The sequence below is a fragment of the Filicampus tigris genome, chromosome 13, assembly GCF_054856515.1.
Source record: "Filicampus tigris isolate MCC_2025a chromosome 13, RoL_Ftig_1.0, whole genome shotgun sequence".
In the NCBI taxonomy this organism is placed as follows: Eukaryota; Metazoa; Chordata; class Actinopteri; order Syngnathiformes; family Syngnathidae; genus Filicampus; species Filicampus tigris.
In genome coordinates this window covers 20,670,747-20,696,872 of record NC_141229.1, presented here as the reverse complement: position 1 = coordinate 20,696,872, position 26,126 = coordinate 20,670,747, and the positions used below count along the sequence as shown (strand labels likewise).

Sequence of the window (26,126 nt, the reverse complement as noted above, 5' to 3'; positions counted from 1 at the left end):
CTAAACGACGCGTCCACTAGTAAAATTAACTGTTTATGATTTTGACTGTCAACGTCGTTGTGATTAGTCGGCTAATCTTGGCAGCCCTTACTCTCCTGACTGCCGCGGTGAATGCTGCGAGCACACGCGCCGTAGTATCGATACCATGACATATCAGAATCGTATTCGGCTATGACGTGTGATTATCTATACTTTTCAAAGTATCAATACTTTTGACAACACTATGTATGACCAAAGTGTAAATAAACGGAGAGCATTTTTGTGGATGTGGATTTCTTTGGCCTCTGGTATTTTTTACTTCACCACTCAAACCCGAAAGGTTACAGACTACACAAAATTTGAACATGATCCTAATAACACTATAACCTGTGTCCTCCACACACACACAAAAATCTCCTCGGTGTGGACGGATTACTATGAATCCACCAGTTTTCCCTCCAGTGGGATACAATGAGGGGAAATAACACCCCTTTTTGAAATTATTTGGTACCTTTTTGGAGTGTTGCAAAAAGCCACAGAAATCCCCCATTCATCCAATGGTGGTGGGCTGAGCCATGGTTCAGCCAGAGTTCACTTGCAGGTGGATTGAGACCCACCTCTGTTAGCAATTAGCAGTCTTGGTTTGTTTCTGCAGCACCAGGATAATGTCATTCATATCGAACCAAACTTAATGCACTATCTCAAAGAATCATTTAATTTAATCAAACCAAACCTGAAGAGTGTACACTATGTTGCAAAAAAGGTCCCAAAAAGTAAAACCATAATTAATATTTTGATGCTTGCTGAACTCCTGTCTTAAGATTTACTGGCATCTCCCATGACGCCACGCATAAAGGCTTTTTTTTTTCTCTTTAACGCTTCACGTGGTAGCAGCCTACAAGGAAGTAACAGGGAGACTTTTCCGGCTGCTTGGTCTATTGCTGTTAGCACTCCGAAATGATTCCACCAGCCCCTCTTCCATTAGATGCGCCTTCTGACGTCACCACGACAGCGCTCTCGAGTTGAGCACAAGACTACACGCCACGGAGTTACGTCCTCGCAGCACATGCACAATGAATGCGTTAATTTGTAGAATTGGAAGTGGTGCGGGCCCGAAGTATTTTCAAAGGTCCCCAAATACCTGGCCGCACACCCAAGAAGTTGTAACATTAAATTGTTCAATTTTAAATCGAGGTAATTTAAGCCATGGTTGGGTAATTAACTGCACTGACGTGACAAGAGGGTGTGAGCTTCAAGTGTCCGGTCAGCAGGGTTTTGCATACAAAACGCTACCTCGTCAAAACCACTACAATAGCCTTCCAAGTCAGCTGTTGGCTTGCATCCTCTTTGAGCATTTTGAGCACGTTTCCTCCTGCCTTTGAGAGAAGGCAGTAGGCCTACTGGTGACTGCCACACGACTCGACTCGTCCCTATCCTCTTCACGACTCGAATGAAACATCGGCTAAGCGAATTAGAGTAGCTGCTAAACAACCTGCAGAAGAGAATTCATTTTGCCCTGGTGACGGCTCTTGCCTGCTAATTAAATGTGCAAGCGCACGATTTATGGTTAACAGATTAAATTCTTTAAAGGGAGGTTACACAGGCAGGCAGAACAGACGAAACGTCTGTCAAAGTGACAGTGTAGTCGTGATAACGAAGTACACCCGTAAAAGCAGGCAACAAATCTGCAAAAAAAAAAGAAAAAAAAGAAAAAATACATGAATAATGCAGCTCATAGGCTTGGTGGGCTGCACAGTCGTTACACTGCTAGAAATTACACCACTTGCCAGCATCAAGGTAGCAACAACAATAGAGCTCTACAGGAAATGGAGCATTTATCTTCAAAATAAAAGTACATATTTATGTTGAGGCTCATTGAAACATTGGCTAGTTAACCCCTAATTTTGAAAGTATTTCCCAAACGTCCTCTTTCCTTCTGTCGCTTGGCACAGATCAGACTCTCGCTATAGTAGCGTGAATGTGTCTAAAATGCTGTTGAATGTGACATCAAGTATTTACATTTCACGTCGACTAAATGCATTGCAAACATCAATACAGAACAGCACGACCGCCGTTCAGAGCGTAGTCAACATCTGTCTGACCTATTAAACAGCTAGCTGCTAACGTAGACCAATGACAGCAAACGGAACCGGCTAGCATGCTGGCTACACGGCTAGCTCTGCAGTGGAAACAGCTTCAGCTAGTTTCGTGACACCGTCGAGCAGCGGCAAAAGACGGCTACACGGCACATGTCTGTACAATTTAGGGGCATTTGCTCACGTATCCGTAAACACTTGCGTACCTGTCAGAATTCCCACTCGGGTCTGATGGTCGTGGTTGGTGAGCACCATCCCGTCCGTCGCCATGTTTACAACCGCTGTCTGCACTGTGCCAGCACATATATAGAAACAGTGCTGTGGAGCATTAGCTGCCACTGCACCTCTGGAGGACGACTGCCCGCGCGTGCTGGCGCGCGTGCATGTATGCGCGCGTGTCTACACTTCGTTTTGAAATCACCCTGGATGCATTTTTAGGTTAAAAATAAAACAACAACAAAAACATGTGACCCGAAAAAACACAGGTTGTGTCGTTTACCTATCTAAGGTCTGCTATTTAAAAAACGCACGCATTTCCCCCACATAAAGCACAACGTTTGGAGAAGACTTATTTTTACACATAATTTGCAGACATTTTACACAAGAATAAGTTACATTACCATTTAAGTTACATAACCAAACTTGAATCCCAACAACTATTTGTTACAAACAAGCGCATAATAATGGAAATGATGTATATCAGATATTCAAAACAGGTACCGTATACGTAATTCGTTATCATTAACAAGCAAATTTGGGTGTAATTGAAATATAAATCTCCAATTTGCTTTAAAAGTATTATTAAGTACTACCAATAATTCCAGTATGTATCAAAGGAGATATATTATGCAATTGTTCACATCTATATAAATAAAATTGTATTGTATTGTATTGTATTATATTTAAAACAAGTTACCAGTGTCTTAATATCGTTGTGACATGCTTTCATCTAATACCCAACTTGAAGGTGAAATGCACTCAGAAATGTTCTTTGCAAAATCCACCCTTCTTTTTTTATCTATATAAGATCTATATATATAATAAGAATAGCAAAGTGTGTTAGGATCCAGATACCAGGACCCAATACAGAACTGGACAATAAATACAATATAAAATAATAATAATCATAATAATAAGTCCGACTCTACTTGGCGGTTTTTGACCTATCGCGCCGGGTTCTGGTCCCCATTAACCGCAATAAATGAGGGATCACTGTATATGACAATTTACGGGAACGGTCCTAGGCCCTCCGCTGCTCTGTGACCAATGAGCTGACAGCACATTCATGCATATCAGGAAACAGAATCCACTTATCTTATTGGTCGAGGTAATGTCGCTTGCCAAAGTAGATAGCGGAAGTCAACAAAGCAGAATGACAAATTTGTTGTCCACCAGGCAACGCCGGAGATAGATATGGTATGTAAAGAATTATTTGTTTTTTAACCCTCCAATCATGGTTAATATGTGAATGTGCAATGAATGTCAGCATTGTATGGACAAACATAGTAATTTGGGGGTGGAATAAACAAGTACAATTGATTGACAAGTACGTTAAATATAAAAGTAATAAATTGATGAATAATAGATAAAGAATACACACACAGCCTTACATTTATTACAAGTTCAGATATGCGTCATTTATACTGTACAGGCAGTCGATATATTACACTTTAACTATAAATATAGTAAAAAAAAAATGTAAAAAAATTGTTAACATTATTTTTCTTTTATGAAGAGTAAGTGGACAAATATGTGAAAATGTTCTGCTGAACTGATTAAAGGTGAGCTCATTTTGAGCCTCAACTATGACATGTCTTGCTCAGCGTTTTACTCTGCAGTAGTCAAAGACGTTTCTGCCAAGGAAGAAAGATCGTTGCCCTTGGCAACACACAGTGGAAATTCTGATTGGATGACAATGCAACCTTCTAAATTATATATTAATAAATATGCTATATATATTAATTAATTGCAAATCTCACTACTTTATCTTGAGGATCGATACTTAAAACTGAGGACTCTGGAACGGAATATCGATATTTTGGTATTGATACGCCCATCCCTAGTTGAAGGTGGTCAGGTCGGCTGTCCCTGCCGATGAGGTGTCCCTTATTTATTTTTCAGGGAGTTGGCAACCTTAATCATGAGGTACCCACAGTTTTCTATTAGCGTTCTAGTAAGCTCAACACAGCTATCGTGACTAGCTTCATAGCCAAATTTGGTGTGCATTTTTTGTGTGGAAGTGATGTTTTAGAGTAGATCTAGTTTGGCAGATGTATCTGTTCTTCATGTCACAGTTGGCTTTGATCCAGTTGTCCAGGGATTTTGACGTCTGCGACTTTGACGTCAGAATGCAGCTGTTTTTGATGTAGTAGTTTTTATTCCTCCAGAATCTAAACACCAGAGAAAATGGATTCCGTGAGACATCAGTGCACTTGTTGGCCAAAGGTTTAGGTGACCTATTATTTATTTGATGAATTTACTTGGTTTAGAGTGTATTTTTATGTTGTCCAGTTGCTGAAATAGATTCATTTTATTAGTTTTTGAGTTACCTCAAATTAGGTTACGAGCTATACCGCTAGTTGGTGAGCTAGATGCATCTCGAAAGTTTAATTATCATGACGGCAAGCTAACCAGCAGGAGTATAATTTATCCATCTATAACTATCTATCTATAAGAAAACTGTGGGTACCTCATGATTAGGGTTGCCAACTCCCTGAAAAATAAATAAGGGACACCTCATCGGCAGGGACAGCCGACCTGACCAACTTCAACTAGGGATGGGCGTATCGATACCAAAATATCAATTAAACGATCCATAGTGCTCAATTTTAAGTATTGATCCTCAAGATAAAGTAGTGATATTTGCAATTAATTCATATATATATATATATGAATTATTTGAATGATTACTGATGTACTAATGGATATCTGTCTTGGGTTTGTTGGGAGGGAGGGCATGAATGGATTTTTTTTTTTCTAATTATCTATTTATTTTTTATTATATACTTTTTTAAATGTTTTGCTTTGAATGTTTTACAGCACTTTGAGTTGCATTTTTATGGATGAAAAGTGCTATATAAATAAAATGTGATTGATTGATATATATATATATATATATATATATATATATATATATATATATATATATATATATATATATATATATATATATATTTATTAATCTATAATTTAGAAGATTCTATTCTTATCCAATCAGAATATTCACCATGTGTTGCCAAGGGCAAAGAGCTTTCTGCCTTGGCAGAAACGTCTTTGACAACTGCAGAGTAAAGCACAGAGCAAGACATGTCATAGTTGAGGCTTAAAATGAGCTCACCTTTAATCAGTTCAGCAGAACATTTTCACATATTTGTCCACTTTACTTTTTACTATATTTACAGTTTAAAGGGCCGGTGGGGCCACGTTTTCACTAACAAGTTCATTTTATACATTTTTTGATCAGGAAAATGAAAAAAAGTTGTCATTTTCTATTCAATCAATAAATTTGGGAGAAATTAGGAAATAAGTGACTCTATGAATAACGCCCCTTGTTAATGAGCAGAATGGCCGCGCCCCCTACTGTTCTATCCTTGTTTGGCCGGAGTCACGCGAGGGACCGATTCCAAACTCTTCATTGGAAATCATTGTACTTTCATTGCTTATAACGTCCAAAAACGGCGATCAATTGGCACCAAAATTTATGTGGACATCTCTACTGATGCCCACTTCAACATATCAAAAGGATTAACCTCTCCGTGGCTGATTTATATGAGAATGAGGAAAGAGATACATAGGCTGGAACCAGCGCAAACGGCTTCTTTGCTTAAAAAAAAACAAAAAACAAAACACTGCTTCTTTGCTGATCACGGTTAGGAGGGGCGAGGCATTAAACACCAATCAGGATATTTACAGAGACTGAAGTGGAAATGAGACGTGCACATTTATTTGGATGAGGACTGCCCCAGATTTTCGGCTTACAACGCGCCAACCAATTTGGAAGGTAACAGCCGAAATGGCACGTTCCAATGCGGCCACACTCTCGGCTGTGCAGTCAACCTCGCTGGAACTTTTTGTTTGCTGTTCGATGAGGGCTTTTGTCACTCTCAAGCCGCTTCACTCGGGCAGAAGGGAGCTGCAAGCAAAAAGCAGAGACACCGCGCGCGACTGCTTGCAAGGCGACGTGAAGACACAGGCTCATCTTCACCTCCACACGCTGGGCGGACAGTAAGGAGCTAATGTTGTTGTGCTAATGCCTTTTGTTTTAATGGCCTGAAGCTAGTTGTTTCTAAACTTCCGTTGTCCCAATCCTACCTTTAACCGGTGAGGGAAGCGGGGGGGCTCCAATCTTCCTGCTGCTACTGCAAGCCGCATCTCTCTCCCTCCTGAGACATGAGTTTAGCGTCGCTAAATGTCCGAAATATAACCAGTCGGGGTTTGTGTGTGCATTCATGCTCTTGTCCGCTTCAGCTTGTGAAAGTGGAGGAGCAATCGCCACGGTATTTTTGAATTTGTGGAGATGATCATGATGAGATCACGTTTTATGTCAATAAATCCAAACTATTGTGCAGAACACTTTTATACTTTCACAGTTTGAAGTGGACAAGAGTAGTAATGTGCATTTGCGATCGGTCACCGTTTTAGACAACAGAACTGACAAAGCGAGCAATATTACCAAGCATGCCTTCCTCGCGTGACGTAGATTGCTGAGACCGAAAACAATACATAAGGGCGTGGAAATTTGTCGTAAACCTAATCACAAAAAAAGACCTTAAATCACTACAGAGTCTTTTGAAGGTGGGCATTACTAATGTCGTTTTTACATGCAAACCTATTATATAAGTGCCAATGTTAAGCTCACCCAAGTGTCCTTTAAGTGTAGTATATCGACTGCCTGTACAGCAAAAATGATGCATATCTGTTTGAACTTGTAGTTAATGTAAGGCTATGTGTGTATTCTTTATCTATTATTCATCAATTTATTACTTTTATGTATTATTAATCTATTTAACATACTTGTCAATCAATAGTACTTGTTTATTCCACCCCATAATGATTATACGTTGTTTGTCCATACAATGCTGACATTCATTGTACATTCCCATATTAACAGGGGTGCACATAATTTTTTTCATGGGTTACTCACATTAGGACCAGGAGATTGACTTTGGTACTCACTAGTGGTTCAACAGATCACAGTCACGGTTCAGATCGGTCCCGGATTTTGAGTCAGAGACCGGATTGAGACCGCAATATAAGGCTGGATACCTTGTTATTTTATACACTGTACCACGTATAAAATAAGAATGTTCTTATTTTAAAATAAGAATGTTCTTATTTTATATGTGGTACAGTGTATAACAAGCTATTATGCCAGACATTTTGAGCTGATTGTTTTCTTAAAACTATTTAATGAGCAAAATAGTTTTTATAAAATAAAGGTTTTGTTTTATTTATTTATTTTACCTTGAAGTGCAATTTAAGGCACCTTCCTTTACACATGGACAGCGCATAAATATAATCTCGACAATATTGAAAAATAAGTTAAAAAAAAAAAAAGAAGCAAGGAACAGCTGTTAAAGTACCAGCCAGGCACTTGTTGCTAATGATAACAGCTGCTTGCTACTAACACCGGAGACTTCTGCCGTATCATATAATGACAGCGTAATTAACTAGCGGTTTTTAGCGACCTAAATTCGCGACTGAATATGATTTTGAAGTTAGCCTTTGCGGAGGTGTTCTGTTAAAGAACTGTTGCTCCATTAATTCCATCGACATTTTAAACATTATTTTGTACTCTTACGATATTACGGGACAAAGTGCGTCCCTTTGCAACTCAATACGGGACGCGTACTTACGTTCCTAAATACAGGACGATTCCGTTTTTCAAGGGACGGTTGGCAACCCTAGTCCCAACTGTCTTTATGGGCACTCAGTCTTTATAGATGTTGTAGGTCAGCTCATGTGTTGCTGTGCTGGAGTGTAATTGTTTAATTTCCATCCAGAGTGGGAGTAGTGTTGCGAGTATTGTGACAAGCTTGTGTGTGTGTGTGTGTGTGTGTGTGTGTGTGTGTGTGTGTGTGTGTGTGTGTGACGTGTGAGTGTGGTGCGCATGCGTGAGGAAGAGGGCAGTCGAAGAGTGCAGGTGCCTGTATGCTGAGGAGATGAGAGGTACGAAGTAAGAAAAGTATGAGAAGCAGGAGGAAAATGTGTATACCAATAAAGCGACTTGTCTCCCTGTAGCGTGTTGTTGAGCTACTGTGCTCCCCACCCCCACCCCTTTTATCGACGACCTGCGACGGCCGCGACCCCGGAGGCAACTGCGGTCTTGGAGAGGGATCTCCCCTGCGTCTCCCGAGTACGATCCGGCGACCGAAACAGGAATGGGAACAAGGAATATTGATGGCTCCAAATCAAGAGTGCATTGTCTGCAAGACCAGAAATTATTGCACACAACTCTGTTTTCTATTAGAATCAAAATAATATGGGTATTATGGATCTGGCACAGACGTGATAATTGTTACAAGAGTGCCAGAAAAATCATGTTATGGTAAAATTTCTGCATCTGTGTACAATTTCCTTTTCCTTTTTTGTTTGTTTTTGTTTTGTTTTGTAAATATAACGACACCACGAAGCGTCTCTTTAATGAACATCATTGCGTCGGAACCATTGCATGATATTGCATCGGTGACATAATAAAGCTTTGGTACCGAAGGCGTTTTTTTTTTTGCCGGACGCAGCAAGAAAGTGGGTGGTAACTGGTAACCCCGCATGTAACTCTGTTGTCAAATAGGTAGCAGGTTGTGTTCCTTGTAATAGGCGGTCTGTATAGGCGGTACTGCGCAAGCGCAGCTTGTTTGTTTACTGTATCACAGCAACGGAGAAGCCTATCAAAAATGGTGGTAAGTAGTTTATCGACGATTTTTAAACTATTCTATTCAGCATAACGTTTCTATCTGTTTCTATCTTGGTAGAATGTCATAGAACAACATAAACATTACACCTATACACCATATGAAATAATAGTCTGTGTTTGGATAAATCACAACAGTGTCATTCGGAACGAATTTAAGAAAATCAATCAAATCCTATGGGAATGACCGTTTTTTTTAATTTTTTTTATCATGTTTCCAGGGGAAAGCAACAACAATAAAAGAAGCCCTGACCAAATGGGTAAATGGCATTAAGACAAGGATTTTTGAAATACAGTTGCTATAAACTTTAATAAAAATGTTGATAATGGCTTGTAAAACGTGGAGCAAAATTTGATTTGTATACCTGTGTTCACTTTGTGTTTTTGTGTGTTCAGGAGGAGAAGACAGGAGAGAAGAGTGGTGAGGCCACAGTTGTTAAGCTGTATGGTCAGATTCCCCCGATTGAAAAGTTGGATAACACGCTTGGCAAAATCCCCATGTGCGAGTGAGTCATTTACATGAACATTTTAAAGCAAAGTGCAAGTGGTCAATCTTTCTACAGAATCTGTCTGTCTGTCTGTCTGTCTGTCTGTCTGCCTGCGTGCGTGCGTGTATGTCTGACGGTCTCTTTTCATTCCCTGCGTGCTGTATCATTCACAGAAAGCTGTGTCTGTCCACAAATTGCATTGACAAAATAACCAATCTAGGAGAACTCAGTAAGGACTTTATTACAAACACATGTGCAGTGACACACAAAACACATTTGAGATTTAACTTTGTTGTTTTCCTTTCTATTTTTCCAGAAAATTTGAAAATTTTGTCATTGGGTAGAAATAATATCAAGGCCTTTACTGGACTGGTGAGCTCATACACATTAAATCTGTTTAGTTTAACTTTTTTAACTACTTGGTTATTGTGCAAAAACATTCAAGGGGATGTCAACCCTAAAATGTCTAAATATGTTCTATGCGTTCTGTTGGATATTGTGTTTGTGGAATATGAGTTAAAGATTTTGGGGTTGACTCCCTCTTTAAAGGTGCATAAATTGTCCCGTTTCTGGATTCTTGCAGGATGCAGTTGGCGACACATTAGAAGAGTTGTGGATCTCTTATAACCTGATAGAGAAAATGAAGGGTGTTCATTTATTGAAAAAACTAAGGGTGCTCTATATGTCTAACAACCTTGTCAAAGATTGGGGTGAGCTACACTCCGAATGTCAGTCAATACAGAACTGACAGTATCTGCCAGTACCCACAGATTGTGATACCTTTTGGTTTGCAGGAGAGTTTTCCAAGCTGGCTGATCTCCCATGCCTTGTAGATCTGGTGTTTGTTGGAAATCCTCTTGAAGAGAAACACACACCTGATGGAACATGGATGGATGAAGCTACTAAAAGATTACCCAGACTGACAAAACTGGATGGTAATGTATTTCAGCACCAGTATCCTCCTATATTTGTCATCTTATGGTCTGTAAATGCAGTGCTTTTATATTCTGATTCAGAAAATCTTAATACAATGATTTATTACAAGGAATCGCCTCAATTTGTAATACAATCAGCTTTGTTGTTTCAAAACATGGAAAAATGCAAGTTGACAAAAGACACACTAGAATATGTTTTTGAAGGAAAACATTTACAGAAGAGCTAACAACTCTACCCGACAAATTGCAGACGGAGAACATCCAACCTTTGACCGTGGCTCCCAAAATCTCTTAGTAGTCTTGTCATTTGCCTTAATCCATTTTCTATCCCGCTTATCTGGGTCACATGGAATTTAGAACCTATTCCAGCTAGACTTAACAAGGGTACCTTTAGACAAAAGAGAAACGACTGGCCGGATAAAAGTGGGTGGGTTGTGTCAGGAACGGCCTCCGGTGTAAAAACCGGGCCGTACATATCATGCACCTCATTGGCACCTCTGACAGGGAAAAAGCTGAAAGTAACTTCTGCATTTTTCTGCAAGGCCTTTTTCAGTGTTTTCAAAAACTTCAGTCAACACATTGAAACAACACCAATTGGTCAATTTAGTTTACAACCAAACCTACATTGTCGCCCAGAGAGACCATGGTTCAGCAAATACTGTACACCACTCTCCAATGGAACCTTCTTCCTGAAGGCAGCGCTGACTAAAACACTGGCCTCCTATTGTTTCATGGGGATTCTACAAAACCTCCTGGGGAAGCTTTCTCACTTTGATTCCAGTGCATAATGACATAGATTCACGCGCAAGGAACGGAATATCAATTGATGTATGCTTGCTTTGTATAGTGAATATGATAGTTACCCTTTTTTCTATTGTTTCCAGGGATTCCAGTCATTAAACAAGATGGAGGTGGAGATGACGACTGATAGGCTGCAAAACTACAAACGTTCTCTTTGAAAGTCATCATTTTGAAATTTCTTCTTGAAAATCTGACATGCCAAACCAGCCCTTAGTGTTCTGCTTCTGTCACTAGCATCTCTCATGTACTCTAGTTGAATTCCCAGCTTGATCCTTTTCAACAGGGTCATGGTATATTCAGGTCAAATTGACGATAAAGTCCACGAGAAGAATCCTTTGTCAAGTGGTCAGCTGTAAAATTAGCCCAGCTTGAAGGTTGTCACTTTTGTAAGGGAAACAACTATGTTGAACAAGAAGTAAATCAACCTGTATATCCACCTGATGCCATTCATTCATTACAATTACTCATGGCTTCCTGGCTGCCCGTATATTAGTTTTGTGTTCAATTCAACAGGCTCAGATTTCACACGTCACTAAGTACATCAATTTATGGTTTAATAAGACAAGCTCAGCTTTATTTCTGTTTTTAAACCTACGGTTGTAAGGTAAGATGGGTGCCTTGGGTGCCAAGGTTGGGAAACATTCGATTCTAGAAAAGCTTCTTCTGAGGTGATGCACAACGCAGCTCGTTGCTACAAAGTAAGCATAAGCAAGCTACTCACTCTACTACTCTTGCCTCGTTCCCCCTCAGATTCCACCTTCCAGATCGTTTTCACAATAAAATTCAATGCATTAAATGCAAAACAACTTGTGTCCACGAGTATATTGCTGACACAACTCAACTGACGTCGGCACATCAAGGTGGAGTTCATGCACTTCTTCTGGCGTTCACTACTTCCGGAAATACGGCATAGCAAATTTGCTGTGTATAGGGGTTTGCTGGCATGCTTTTATTTTGAAGGCCGGGAAGGAGGGGGAGTGAGGAAAATAAATGAATAACTTGACTACGACTTCTGGCTGGCTGTTGGACCCAAATAATTATACAATACGACAAATCCAGCCCTGGTCTCGCAATGCAAGTAAGCACACGCACGTTGGCTAAGTCAGTCCGCTGATAGTGTAGTGGTACACACGCCTGAGTTGTGTGCGGGCAGCGTGGGATCGATTCCCGCTCAGTGACAGTGTCTATGTGTGCCCTGCGACTGGCTGGCGACCAGTTCGGGGTGTAGTCTGCCTTCGCCCATTGACGGCTGGGATAGGCTCCAGCAACTCCCTGCGACCCTGTATAGGATAAGCGGTTTGGAAGATGACATGATGACATGACGTTGGCTAAGTACTACTAGCGTATTTGAAGCGTGTCCACAGAGGGTTAAAATTGTAAATGATCCAGCTAATGATCTTTAAAAAGCCTCTGCCGTTAGATGATTTCTCCCGCGACGACGTCAATCATGGATCCTTCTATTTATTTTTTGGTCGGAGGGCGGAATGGGGCGGGGGCCGACAATGTTCATGAATATGTCCGCAGGGTCGCGGCCGGAAGGGTACCCAAGTCAAGGCCGGATGGGGAAAAAACGGTCAAGTGCCCAGCTCTGTATATATATCCATCCATCCATTATCGATACTGCTTGTCCTCACAAGGGTCGCGGGCGTGCTGGAGCCTATCCCAGCTGTCTTCGGGCAGTAGGCGGGGGACACCCTGAATTGGTTGCCAGCCAATCGCAGGGCACACAGAGACAAACATCCGGACTCACAATCACACCTAGGGGCAATTTAGAGAGTCCAATCAACTTACCATGCATGTTTTTGGAATGTGGGAGGAAACCGGAGTACCCGAAGAAAACCCACGCAGGAGAACATGCAAAGTCCACACAGGGAGGCCGTGTGTGTATGTGTGTGTGTATATATATATATATATATATATATATATATATATATATATATATATATATATGCCGTGTGTGTGTCTGTGTGTATATATATATATATATATATATATATATATATATATATATATATATATATATATATGCATTGATGTACTGTAATCACGTCACGTATCAGCCAATGGTCGGTCGTATTCGTGTTGGGTGATAATGCATTGGACTTAAAAAAACCCCCCACAAAACACCAAAAAACACTCAAAAAGAAGTTGGGATGTTGACGTACGATAAAATTGAAACCATTATCATAACCATTATAATCATGGTTATAATAACGGTGATAAATACTAACAACACCAATACTCGCAGTAGACACTATGCCTACATATATAAACATTTGTTATTTTGGAGGACATAACACACGGCCGTCACGTGCCCCGTATTTTTGTTTTCACGCATTACGAAGTGCAGGCTTGTCAAATGAAGCCGATGACTACATGTCTGGTTAAACGTTCTGTTGCGCTGAAATGAAAACAAGAATTAATAAAACACTCGAGCACCAAACAAGTTTCGAAATAAAAGTACAATTTAATGGCAAACCAACATTATGATGATCGCACCACATTATAGTTGCAGTAGACAGAGAGGATAATAATATTTAGTGCACATATGTGTATTGTAATAAATCTTTTCGAATAAAGTTGTCCCATGTCCACAACAACGTCATCTCCCAGCTGCTGCAGACCTGGGCGCCTCATCACGATCTGGCGACGGTGTCTGTGTGTGCCCTGCAACTGGCTGGCGACCAGTTCGGGGTGTAGTCTGCCTTCGCCCGTTGACGGCTGGGATCGGCTCCAGCACCTCCCTGCGACCCTGTATAGGATAAGGGGTTTGGAAGATGATGATGACATGATTCACATGACCAACTTTGACATCTGGGTTAGCAAATCTTTGCTGGAGACCTCAGTGTGTGGTGTCCTGAAAGACAAGTGTCTTTGAATAGTCTGTTCTCATCTTTAGCCTGCAATGGCAGCTTTTCAACAATGTTTTTGTAGCTTTTACCAGCCTAAAAGAAAATGCAATCTTATTTGTGTCACCATAGTCTTTAACCTCCCCCATTTTTGTCCAAGCCTTTTTCATGAATTAATTTTTAAAAGATTTTTAAAGATAAACCTGCTGAACCACTATTATCATTATCATTATTATTATTATTATTATTATTATTATTATTATTATTACTATTATTATTTTAACAGATGGGAACCAACAATTTTCTCCAAGTGTAGCGTTTGTGGAATGAGGCTGGAGATGGAGCATTACAGTACATATCGCCATCTTCTGGTTTGTATGAGAAATGCTGTCAGTGACAACTTCCGGGAATCAAAAACAGATATACGAGCCGTATTTCGATTTGTGTCACGTGCATATTCTATTTTCGTTATAGAATTGAAAATGGAAAAAAAAAAGGGTTTTTTTTTACGTTTCCTTACTCGTTCCAGACAACAAAATAGAAAATTAAGCTGTATTTCAATTTTGGTTTTTGTATTTTAAAATGAAACTCAAATAACGAGTCGTTTTTCCATTTTTCATAACTGCTTCCAAACATAATATCCAATGACCAAAAGAGACACGGACCGTTGTAGTTTACTGTATTGTTGTACGTAAGTAAATGGTTATGGTTAAAGTCAGTGAATAGTTTTATACTGTATGTTTTGTCTTTGAAGACATACTAAAAAATAGTGACAGTCCATAGTGTAAATGTATTTCTTTTTAAATGTAATTCACTCATGTTAAATATGGGAACTTTTCTGTTAAATTGAAGAATATCCATTATACGATCACTTTATGTATTCGATAGCAATGGCGGATTCGTAGATGAAGAGAAACAATGCTGTTGCTCACCTATATGACACATATTCCCATTTTGCTGTCAGCTCCTGTGATTTCAATTCTACGGAAGAGGATTCGAGCCATGCAGTGAAGGAAAAAAGGCCAACATTCTCACTTTTATCTATTATTTCAAAGTCAGACTAGTGAGAATAAGGCAGAATTCTCACTTTAAAGTGAGTATTCGGATAATAAAGTATTTTTGATATTGATAAAGTGTTTTTGATAAAAATTGAGAATCTTGCCAACTTTTTTTTCGCTTTTTTTTTTTCTTCACTGACCCAAATCTTCTTCCGTACAATTCCTTGAAGACATCACGAAGGTTACACTTTCACAAAATCTGCCCTGGTGTGTCAGTTATGAGCACAACTGTATGAAATCATAGCTCTCGACTCGCAATTTTTTTTCATTATAATAATTAAATTAAAAGTTGTTTACGAAACCGTACACGTTGACTCTGGTATGCAAAGGGAGAGCATGGTGATGGCGAAAGTTGGTGTGGACATATTAATGTCCAGAAGAGGGCAATAATGCTCCTAACAACGTCAAATTTGCCAAGAATTTCAAGAGAAGAAGTAAGAAACTTTTTATTTTATTTTGCAGCGCATGGCTTTAAGAAATGAATCCATGCTTTGCTCTGTGGTGTAATGCAGCGTCATAAAGCGAATGTGGAGGTAAAGCAGGTGATTGGAATACTGTGTAAATTATTGACGGCCACCGGACTCCAGTATGTCCCTGCCCCGGAGACTTTTAGACGGGCGAAGTTCGGCGAAGTCAATGTGGTGGTAGGTGTCTCATAAAAAAAAAAATCCAACTTCACTTCACGGTCACCGATTGTGTAGTGATACACACTTGCCTGACTTGACACACGAGTGGGTTCAGTTCCTCTGTGACTGACTGGCGACCAGTTAGGGCGGCCGAAGTCAGCTGGACCACATCACGCAATGTTAGGCAGGGTTTCAAACAGTCCAAACGATTTCTGCCCCTAGTCGAAGAGGTGTTCAACACAAGAATGCACAGTACATAATCTTGCCTGGTAACATACAGGCACATTTACACTACTGGCGGATGCCAGTTCAAAACATTACTCTTGTACGAGAAGAGAATGTTGTTGTGATAAACGCTAGATTTGTACATAGAGGTCAGGCAGGTCACCTGCTCAAATTTCATAATGTAGTCACAATATCCCCACAGTTATACTGTACACATATGTTTCTGCTGTCTTTGTTTTCCAGGAGGATCAATTCTGGCAGCTGCTAGCCAACGTACTGCAGATGAGAACTCCGTCCGCAGCGCCATCCAGTGCTGGCTGCACACAGATAAAAAATGGTCAGTCGCAGGTTTTTACAGACTGCTGGATTTTCATTAGGGTTGGGCATCAAGTCTCGAAAATCGATTGGAATCTAACATTCTCCCAGAATAATTCAAATTTTAAAATTACGTTCGTTTTGATGCTGTCCGCGGTCTCGAAGACGAGGCCGCTTAAGATGCATGATAATGCGCACAAGCACACAATCCAGTGTGGCTTAACTTTGTTAAAATTAACGGAGTTGCCTAAAGGCAGCACTTGTAACATGTAACGTGTCGTGTAACAACTAAATGGTGTCAACACATGCAACTAACCAGCGTCGTTTATTTTCTATACCAAGCGCATGTTCTTGCACAACTGTGTCCATGCAACACTCAGGCACATTTTCCTAAAAAGGCACATATGATCATTTTCCTCAACAGGAACAGTTTGTTTTCATATTACTTTTGCTAATATGACCTGCGTTGCCAAGTTGCTCTACTTTTGAGTATCTACACAGCTGGTTAGCTCATCAGTGGATACTTTCATTTGTAGTCATGTCTTAATTGTACAAATTTATTTAAAAAAAAAACTTTCTTGTGAAAGTGTGATATATAAAGTTAGTAGATTTGATATTAATACTGGTTAAAAATAACCCTGTGAGAAATTCACGGTAAAGTGCTTACAAAGTAAAACATTAATAGATTTATTATTCTTTAGACACCTTCATCCCAAAAATAACTGCTTTAAACTAGGGGGGTCCAAACTGTTTCTTCCACTTTTATAGCATTCATTTATTTACCACAACAAACCAATCCATCGGTTTAGATAAAGTGAAACTAGAATATACAGTATTTATTCTTATATATACGGTACGGTATATTTCAGAAAACAGTGATAAAAGCAAAATGTCAGTGATTTTTTTTTTTTTCACGATTTGGGGATGGCCAGTGCCCCTTCCAAGTGATGTCCGATTTGTTGAAAACAAGGAAGTGAGAGATAAGAACAAACTACTTCTTCTCTTCTTCTGTCCTGTCACCCAGTATAAGTAATTGCTGCAGTGCAATGAAGGCAAACGACAGGACAAATGTTCATTTTAGTCTATGCTGTGGGTCACTAAAAAATGGATGGCTCTAGTTTGGACACCCCTGATTTAAATAAATCATGCAAACTTGTTTATCTCCTAAAAGAAACGTAACCGAGACTAGGTTGGAAGCAGAATCTAAACGAGGTATCGGAACCGGAATTGCATAAATTCAAAGAATGCCCGACCCTAGTTTTCATGATGTAACAACATAAACATGCCAGGAACTGTCAGAATCTAGTTCCAGTATGGCTGGTTAATGTTTTCCTCCATGGTGTCTGTACTCTGTAGTGACCCCTGAGTGCAAGATGCTGGTGAGCGCAGGCCTGTGGCAGAGTGGTTACTATGCTGGCTGGATGTATAGAAGTGAGGTGGGAGCAGTCTCCAGCAGGGAACTCCTCCTGGCACTTGGCTGGCTGCTTGCTGCTGGAACACTGGAGAAACTTTTGACCCGAAGAGTACAACAACTGGACAAAACACTTGTCCCACCCATACTTGTAAGTCTGACCAGTACAGTCACCATTGTGCTCATTTTTCACACACAGTACATCCATTCAGTATCTTTGGAGCCTTAAAGGGCTTTAGTCAGGTTAAATTCTTTTGTAATATGTTCAATGCGCCCCAGCTAGTCTAAACATGGCATTCTGATGAATATTGTGTTAGTGGAATATGACATAGCAGCAAATCCAGCCGTTTTTATCCATGTCAGGGGGTGGCCATTTTGCCACTTGCTGTGGGTGGAAAATGACATCACAGTGCCTAAGGGCTCAGGTAACGACCAATCACAGCTCACCTGTTTTCTGAGCTTGGTCACGTGACATTTGCAAGCTGAGCCGTGATTGGTCGTTACCTGAGCTCTTATGCACTTCAGACGGAGTTTTCGGAAACATTAGTTTTTAATGAACAAAATCTTCAGGGACGTGTGGGTGAGAGAAAAACTCACCAAAAATAGATCTCCTGTTTGCAAAAGTAGAAAAGGCCTTAAGTCACTCCTGAGGAGCAATTGGCAACAACCATATAACATGGAATCCAGATCAGACTGGAAATGAACCTTTTATGATTTTCACTGTAGGGAAACTTGAATGCAACCCAATGCAAGCATGGGGAGAACATGCCAACTACATTTAGACACAGAATCAAAGCCATTTGAAAAGGAAAACAAAAAATAGATAGCTCATGCCATTGATTTACATTTGGTAGTGCAAGTATATTTGATTTGTGATCTTGGGGTCTGTGTTTTCAGATGAAATTTGAGATTCCCCAGGAGCCCCTAGTCGAGTGCAGCTCTGTGAGAAGACTTCAGTGGCTCATTGGTTGCCTGAGACACCAGGGACGGATGCTGCTGTCCATGCAAGACGAGAGAGCGTCTTTGTTACATGCTGTAAGCAAGTGCATCTTATCTGACTTGCTAAACACAACTAGTTGGATCAATTTACTGTTGTGTGGTGCATGATTCGGTTGAACATTGATGGAATGGAGTCTTGTTTATCTGTTGCCAGTGCATGACTCTCAGTCTTACCGATGTACATTTCAGGCTTTGAAAGTTTTACAAAAATAATGCCACACTGACAAGTGCATGTGAATACTGAGAATTTCCATCATCAAACCAAAACGCTAGTGGGCTGAAATGAACTGCGGACAGAATTGCTGGTCACAGCGTTTCATGTGAGCAGACAAACTTGTCTACTTGCAGTGCTGAATTAAGTTTAACATGTGTAGATTATATACAACTGATAGATGATATCATTTTTGTTTTTTTATTTCCCAGGTTTTTTCTGCTAGCCAACCTTCTCGCTCATCTTCCTCAGGTCAAATCTCTGCTGTGCTGAATGAGGTGTGTACATAAATGGCCACTTTTAGGGGTGGGCCTGGGTGTGCACAGGCCCACCCACATTGACAGACTGCCCACCCAGTGAGGTTCATGAAAAAATATATACTTTAAAATTTTTAGTCAATTATTTTTGAATTTGTGTTTTGTTTGTGTTTTTTCTTTTATTGAATATTAAGAATGGCATAATTGTAGTTTTCTAAGGTAGTTCTGAACTTCATATTATTCAGTTTGTCATTTTATTTGAACATACAATGTGTCAGGACAGGAGGATTGTGCTCAGTAAGAGAAATATTCAGGCCCGCCCTGATTTTCCCAGGCCCACCCATTAGCCACGATCGGGCTCCGCCCCTGCTTGTAATGCAACATATATGTTAATGTATATTAAAGCTATACTATCAAGCCTGAAAATCTTTTCCTCATTTGAATTGAGCAACGTTGAGTGTTTAGATTCCCGTTCACCCACCATAATGGGAAAAAAAGGATTCATTGTACTTTTTAACATTCTTTCGAACTCTTCTTTTAACTATAGTATAAGTGTACACATAAGGTAATCACTGTACAGTAAAACATAACCTATATTCTGTGCTTGGGAGATGAGTTTCTTCATAGTAACCTTTCACATGTTACAACCTGTTACCCAGAGCTGACTTTGCAAAGTCCGCATCGGTGTGTGTGTTTCTAGACATGCGTTGGTGTGCAGGAACTTTGTGACCTCCTTGACTTGTACCAAAGCTGGAAGCAGGTGGAGAATGTTTTCTGGACCTGGATGGTGAGTTGGACTTATATTTGCAGAGTAGATCAATCATTTACTTGCACCGGCTCAAATTTTAGGGGCAAAAAGCCACCATTTGGGGGCAGTGTGGAGCCATGCTATGTACACTTCAAAACCCTCACAATACACAAAGCATGTGTGTCTGTGTACTTGTAGGACAGTGTGGTGGATTACCATGAGAAGGATGCCGACACTGAGAGGCCTTACATGAGAGGAGCAGTTGCGAGCCCCCCTGGGCAACTGGCTGTCGAAATACTGGACCACATACTGCTGAGACTGAAGACAGTGCAGGTGCTCGGTGACACGCATAGCAATTGTGCTGCAACTCACATGATATGATGATATATGCATTACACATATACAGTAAGAAAGCATGGACAATTAGTCAGTTCTTGTAAAGCCAGTCCAATCATAATAGAATGAGGTAAAGTGGGTGTAGAAAAAGAAAGCATGCAGCTGGCCAGGGTCAGGGAAGAATTGCCTAAAACATGCTACATAAAAAAAATATATATATATTCCTGGACGATTATGGAAAAATTGATTTTAAAATAATTGCTGAAAACTTACTAAGTAAAAAAAAACAAACATTTACATTAGGGCTGGACGATTATGGTAAAATTAATAATCTTGATTATTTTGATTGAGATTGAAAGCCCTGTTTATTAAAATGATTATTCATTGATTATAAAACTTAGCATTTAATCAACTACTCAAAACTAGGGGTTACTTTTCGTGTTTTGAGGGTGGAGCTGTGTTGTTGTTGCAGTTTTTAAAGTCAAATCGTCCACGCAGCCCCACTATAGTCTAAACATGGCATTCTGATGAATATTGTGTTTGTGGAATATGAGTTAAGCAGCAAAATTCAACCGTTTTCGTCTATGTCAGGGGGAAGCCATTTTGTCACTTGCTGTCGACTGAAAATGACATCACAGTTGCTAAGGGCTCAGAAAACAACCAATCATGGCTCAGCTTCAGAAAACAGGTGAGCCGTGATTGGTCGGATTCATTCACACTGTCCATCCATCTATCCATTTTCTACCAATAAGGCCACACCGTGAAGAGTGCCTGCAGATGAGAATCCGGGCTGTACCTAATGGTCAATCAGCCGGGTGGGAGTGCTGTGTCACGTGACTGGCAGCTGTCAGTTAATTACACCTGTGTGGACACACGCACAGACTTGACATTTTTTTTAACAGAGAGAAAGGGACAAGAGAACACAAAGAACAAAATGCTCTCACGACGTAGAGGTTAAACATACTGGTTCCGCAAAGGGCTCATTAGATTGGCAAGGCTTCGGGGAACGTGAGCTGTGTTGTCATTTTTCATGTCAGATTAAAAAAAATGAAGGAATTAGGGCAGGTTGAAAATACAGCAAATTAAATAATGTCAAAAAATACGGTAAAATTAAAACTGCGACTTTGAGGCTTTGTGTGAATTCTCCTCGCCAAAAGTCATATAAAAGGTGCAAAATAGTGTTTTGGTGCCAAGTGTTTTTTTTCCTGAAAGAAGACCCTTTTGACTACATCTCTAAATATGATGCCTACATCTATAAATATGATGCCAAATGAGAAAATATTGTGGCCGCAGGGACGTAGTGATAAAATAAAAAACATCAGATTATTTCTTAAATTTAGATATTTCTAAGTAGCGCTTTGCCGACTGCTGTTCTTTTCCCCCTCAACAGAAAGGACAGAAGACCGGGACAGGAGACGTTAAGGACAGAAGAGGGAGACATCGGGGTGGCTTGGACACTTGCCATGAGACGCCTTCTCTTGAATCTTTGCCTCCCCTGTTGTCCATCCCTCACGCATACCGAGCCAGGTTCCAGGCTGGGAAGACGGTCAACAGCTGCTCAGTCAGAAGTTTACATGCTATAGTTGAGGAGGCAGATGAGATGCCGGTGTCTCGAGTTGTGGGACTGCTTACTCAAATTGAGAGACAGCTGATGGAGGCGAGGGACGCACAAAGACTGGCCAACAGGATGAAGCTGCAGGAGATGATTGACAGATTGGACCAACTGGTCTTCATACCGCCGTAAACATTCTGTCTGCCTTTAATTTGTTTGTGTTCAACACATAACAAATGACATTGACTCTACAGCCTTAACGGGAAGTCAAGTTAGTAAAATCCAGCTGTTTTTGTCCATCTCAGGGGGCGGCCATTGTGTCACTTCTGTCGACTGAAAATGACATCACAGTTGCTCAGGGCTCAGATAACAACCAATCATGTCTCACCTATTTTCTCAAGCTGAGCTATGATTGGTCGTTATCTAAGCGCTGAGGGTCTGTGATGTCATTTTCAGTCGACACAAGTGACACAATGGCCGCCCCCTGAGATGGACAAAAAAACTGGTGGACTTTACTGACTTGACTTCCCTCTTTAAGGCTGTATGGCATGATTTTGTGGTCAAGACGGTGTCTTGAAGGTACCCTGAGCCCAAAAGAACTAAGTATATGATGTTCCAGAGAAAATCTCGGGCAGCTTCTGTTAAAAAAACTGGTTTGATACAAATAAATTGACCTTGAATTTAAGTGAGACGAAATTCATAATCTTTGGCGCCATTCAAATTACACCGTGTCAAAATTATTGTCGACTGTATTGAAATAGAAAGCGTAAATGAGATTAAATTTATTGCCGTTGTTATTGATGCAAAATTATGCTGGAAATCTCAAATAGAAAATGTTAATAGCAAAATATCTCAAACTATCGATTTACTTTATAAAACCACAAAATTCAAAATCAACTCACTGTTGATTTTAATTTTGCTTATGGCTTGTTGTATAAAGCGTCTATTGTCTTGATAGTTAGTAGTTAGTTACTCTGTCACGTCCAAACCTATCCATAGCTTTAAATTAGAGGTTTTTTGGAGCATACAAGACTATGATTTGGATTTACTGTATGTGTCTAATATGTAAAGTATGTTATGTTATTGTGCATCTAACAGGATAAAACAAATCCTGCTTGATCAAAATGGATTATTCCAGCTAGAAAGTGTTCCAAGTCTGAGCAATGATGCAAGAAGACTGCACATTTTAAAGTTTCCTTTTATTTTGGAGGATCAAGGTACACTTGGGCAAGAGTCATGCTGTCTAATCAGCATCTTGATATGCCACACCTTTGAGGTGGAATGAGTATTTACAAAGATTTGTGAACAGTAATTGGGATAGAGTGGCCTTTGTGTACGTTCAAGAAAGTATATGTCAAATCCGGCAATCCAAAGAATTGATGCTGTGTTCACCAAGATAAACCAGGCACATTATATATTTAAGAGCAGCAAATATCCTTAACAGATACAAATGAATCAGAAAATACACTTTATTTACATTTACATAATGATATACAGGTTTAGTTAACCACTTGATGGTTATGGAACGGAAACTAGACTTCGTCCTCGGTGGCAATTCCCCTTTAAACAACGTCAACACTTTCTGACTATTTTACATTTTAATAGCACACACAATTAACCCCGTATCCCGCTGAGCCGTGAAGGTTTGCAAGCGTTCGCGCATGGCCCGAATGTCGTTTTTTCGTCAGGGTTTGTTCAAGGTTGCAAAGATGTTCGCCAGACATCATGGGATGACCCTGCCTTCATTGCCTTGCCTTCCTATAGTGCAGGGGTCTTAGACTCTGGTCCTCGAGGGTTGATTTCCTTCATGTTTTGGAGGTTTCCTTCGTTATCAGGCCCGACCAGAATTGATGAGCTGATCATTTGAATCAGGTGTGTTACAGGTGGGAAACTTCTAAAACATGCAGGAAAGCGGCCCTTGAGGACCGGAGTTTAAGACCCCGGCTCTAGTGCATCATCATGTCAAAGAAGATCATTTGGCCTGACACTTACTTTGCTTAGTTATTTTAACATCACAATTTGTCATAGTGCACAGTCAAGAGCTGACTGTTCCCTTATCAAGTGCCAATTTAATGACTAAAACTATGTTACTCAGAGGATTGAGCAGATGAAAGGAGTATTTTGAGGAGTTCATGAATGAGAACATTTAAAGCTAAAGATAGACAGAGGAGGTGAGCCAGATTAAAAAGTAGGAAGTGAAGCCCTGGAAAAAACCCTGGAGAGAATGAAAAGAAAAGGCCGTTGGTGCTGATGACATACCAGTGGAGGTATGGAAGTGCCTAGGAGAGATGGCAGTGGATTGATTGCTCAACAGAATCTTAGAGAATGAGAAGATGCTTAAGGTGTGACGAAAAAGTGTGCTGGTGCCTATTTTTAGGACCAAAGGGACATGTTCAACCAAGTTGTCATCTAACTAGCATCACTCGTGTCTTCAAACTTGTAATCAGTCAGTCAGCCTACTTAAAGAGTAAATCAACCCAAACATATTTTTTTCAAGAATATGTTCTATGCAAGCCCACTAGCTGAAACAAGGCATTCTGATAAATATTGTGAATGTGGAATAAGAGTTAATCCACCCGCCATCTCCGGTGGCGGCCATTTTGTCACTCCTGTCGCACTGAAAATGACATCACAACTGCTCAGGGCTCAGGTAACGACCAATCACGGCTGACCTGTTTTCTCAAGCTGAGCCGTTCTGGGCAGGCACATTAAAGGTAAAGGCTATTAGAGGATCTTCAAGCAGCTTGATGTTCCTGTGATTTACAATTGTACATATTATTCCGAAATATAAGATTCACAGGACTGCAGCCAACCCTCCCTGCACGTGGCCACAGGAGGAAAATTGAAGACAAATTGAAGAGGTGGATCATATGAACGGTACCAAAGAGCCTAGAACAATCTCCAAAGCGATTACAATTTAACTTCGAGGTCAAGTTACTTTGTACATCAGTGGCTACGTTTACATGGACAAAATGTCTTTAATCCGATCAAATTTCAATTAAATTATGATCGGGTGCACTGTTTTCATGGACCCTAAAAGTATTGATCTGATTAGGATTCCTGTGTTCATGCATCACACTTTCGAGCGGAACAAATTATTTTGACATGCGCAGAGTGACCAAATATACTGGAAGTAGTACAGTAGAAGAAGAAGAAGCTGTAGCAACTTCCGTGTCAACAAAACATCGCTCAATCCATTTCTACTTTAAATGTTGGTGTTTTTTTCAAATATTTTTTCAGAAAATTTCAGAAAAAGTGTTTTCATGTGCACCAACCGGATTAACAATCCACATACTACCTCTCTCGTTCAGAATAAAATCTTCATCGGAAAGGGCTTGATCGGGTCAGAATATTCTGAATGAGGTGTGGACATGAAGCATTTTTACTCCGATCGGGCATTTAATCCGAATAAATGTGTCCATGTAAACAGACAGCGTCAGATCACACCATCCGCTGTTGTTTGAGTCTATGTGGATGGACTTCATGGGAGACAACCAAGGAGGACACCACTGTTGAAAACAAATCATAAAAAAGCAGACGAATTTGCCAGGCTGCATGTTGACAAGCCATTAAGCGTCTGGAAAAATGTCAGCTAGATCAGACAAAACTGGAACTTTTGGATGAGGCATGTGAAACATGGAGGGGGCGCTATTATGTTCTGGGGCTGCTTTGCTAAATCTGGCACAGGGTGTCTTGAATCTGTGCTTCAAAAGTAATGTCTGATTTTAATTGGTTAATTCTTCTTAAATTTTCATTCAGTATTGCTGTTTATTTAGTATTACTGTCAGAATCTTTTTAAGTGATACTGACACTGAATTATGGACGTTTGAATACATAGAAGGCCGTGGGTCAGCCGTGGGTCGGCGTTCTTTTATGTATTTAAACTTCCATAATTCAGTGCCAGTAGCACTTAAAAGATTCTGAGAGTTGAGGAGAAAAATTCAAAGTGTTATCTTCAAAAAGCTTTAACTTTCGTTCAGGCAAAACTGCCAGGTGGAATGGCAAAGGGCTACTGTCAGAATTCTGAGAAGAAAGTCAGAATTCTGACATTAAAGTCAGAATTCTTTCAGACTTTATTTATATATATATATATATATATATATATATATATATATATATATATATATATCTGAGAATAAAGTCAGAATTCTCACTTTAAAGTCAGAATCCTGAGATAAAAGTGAGAATCTTGCCAACCTATTTTTTTTTCCCCACTGGCCCTAATCCTCTTCCATATGTTCATTATACATGTAAGATCGTAAGTAAATGTTTTGTTATTTCCCCTGTATAATTTTGTCATAAACTTCAACTGCTTCAAACAGAAACTGCG

General features: G+C 40.0%; 3 protein-coding genes and 3 long non-coding RNA genes across 12 annotated transcripts in view; 2 read left to right on the top strand and 4 right to left on the bottom strand.

Annotated features, from left to right (window-relative positions):
* The window catches only part of gphna (gephyrin a), a 51,353-nt gene extending 48,887 nt beyond the window's left edge, over window positions 1-2,466 (bottom strand). For 2 of the 5 annotated variants that reach the window (XM_086049168.1, XM_086049170.1), the window contains exon 1: window positions 2,282-2,466. In XM_086049168.1, the coding sequence (XP_085905294.1) occupies window positions 2,282-2,345 (64 nt within the window). In that variant the 5' untranslated portion in view covers window positions 2,346-2,466. Of the gene's footprint in view, window positions 1-490; window positions 2,137-2,281 lie in introns of those variants that run through there. The other 3 variants (XM_086049169.1, XM_086049166.1, XM_086049167.1) reach the window with 3 other exon arrangements.
* A 3,064-nt stretch (window positions 2,467-5,530) lies between these two features.
* Window positions 5,531-8,089, bottom strand: LOC147137909 (uncharacterized). Its single transcript, XR_015089272.1, has 3 exons — window positions 7,931-8,089; window positions 6,387-6,457; window positions 5,531-6,207 (listed from the first exon to the last, which is right to left on the bottom strand). It is a non-coding gene; the product is annotated as an uncharacterized LOC147137909 (long non-coding RNA).
* An 81-nt stretch (window positions 8,090-8,170) lies between these two features.
* Window positions 8,171-11,645, top strand: dnal1 (dynein, axonemal, light chain 1). 2 transcript variants are annotated; one of them, XM_086049541.1, is made up of 9 exons: window positions 8,171-8,243; window positions 8,316-8,974; window positions 9,207-9,245; window positions 9,382-9,491; window positions 9,647-9,702; window positions 9,790-9,845; window positions 10,057-10,183; window positions 10,307-10,408; window positions 11,293-11,645. In XM_086049541.1, exons 2-9 carry the CDS (start codon window positions 8,969-8,971, stop codon window positions 11,334-11,336), a joined length of 540 nt encoding a protein of 179 aa, XP_085905667.1. In that variant the 5' UTR covers window positions 8,171-8,243; window positions 8,316-8,968; the 3' UTR covers window positions 11,337-11,645. The 2 variants fall into 2 exon arrangements, with proteins under 2 accessions (XP_085905667.1, XP_085905665.1); XM_086049539.1 differs by having other exon boundaries at window positions 10,268-10,408.
* Window positions 9,834-12,047, bottom strand: LOC147137907 (uncharacterized). Its single transcript, XR_015089294.1, has 3 exons — window positions 11,931-12,047; window positions 10,254-10,348; window positions 9,834-10,101 (listed from the first exon to the last, which is right to left on the bottom strand). It is a non-coding gene; the product is annotated as an uncharacterized LOC147137907 (long non-coding RNA).
* A 1,609-nt stretch (window positions 12,048-13,656) lies between these two features.
* LOC147137906 (uncharacterized) lies at window positions 13,657-15,456 on the bottom strand. The gene is made up of 2 exons (XR_015089432.1): window positions 14,991-15,456; window positions 13,657-13,961 (listed from the first exon to the last, which is right to left on the bottom strand). It is a non-coding gene; the product is annotated as an uncharacterized LOC147137906 (long non-coding RNA).
* On the top strand, window positions 15,026-22,112 carry tedc1 (tubulin epsilon and delta complex 1). Of its 2 annotated transcripts, none has more exons than XM_086050625.1 (8): window positions 15,026-15,550; window positions 16,211-16,304; window positions 17,639-17,844; window positions 18,591-18,728; window positions 19,116-19,181; window positions 19,861-19,947; window positions 20,107-20,241; window positions 21,635-22,112. In XM_086050625.1, the coding sequence occupies exons 1-8, from the start codon at window positions 15,506-15,508 to the stop codon at window positions 21,986-21,988; spliced, it is 1,125 nt and encodes a 374-aa protein (XP_085906751.1). In that variant the 5' UTR covers window positions 15,026-15,505; the 3' UTR covers window positions 21,989-22,112. The 2 variants fall into 2 exon arrangements, with proteins under 2 accessions (XP_085906751.1, XP_085906750.1); XM_086050624.1 differs by lacking the exon at window positions 15,026-15,550 and adding an exon at window positions 15,560-15,760 and having other exon boundaries at window positions 21,635-22,111.
* Window positions 22,113-26,126: the final 4,014 nt, after the last annotated feature.

Bases quoted from the DNA above. Each gene is read 5' to 3' on its own strand.
- dnal1 (XM_086049539.1), top strand. The intron at 9,846-10,056 runs GTGAGCTCATAC...GGATTCTTGCAG, and splicing joins TCAAGGCCTTTACTGGACTG to GATGCAGTTGGCGACACATT. The intron at 10,409-11,292 runs GTAATGTATTTC...TATTGTTTCCAG, and splicing joins CAGACTGACAAAACTGGATG to GGATTCCAGTCATTAAACAA.
- tedc1 (XM_086050624.1), top strand. From the start codon at position 15,623: ATGCAGCGTCATAAAGCGAATGTGGAGGTAAAGCAGGTGATTGGAATA. The intron at 15,761-16,210 runs GTAGGTGTCTCA...TTTGTTTTCCAG, and splicing joins TCGGCGAAGTCAATGTGGTG to GAGGATCAATTCTGGCAGCT. The intron at 17,845-18,590 runs GTAAGTCTGACC...CTGTGTTTTCAG, and splicing joins CACTTGTCCCACCCATACTT to ATGAAATTTGAGATTCCCCA.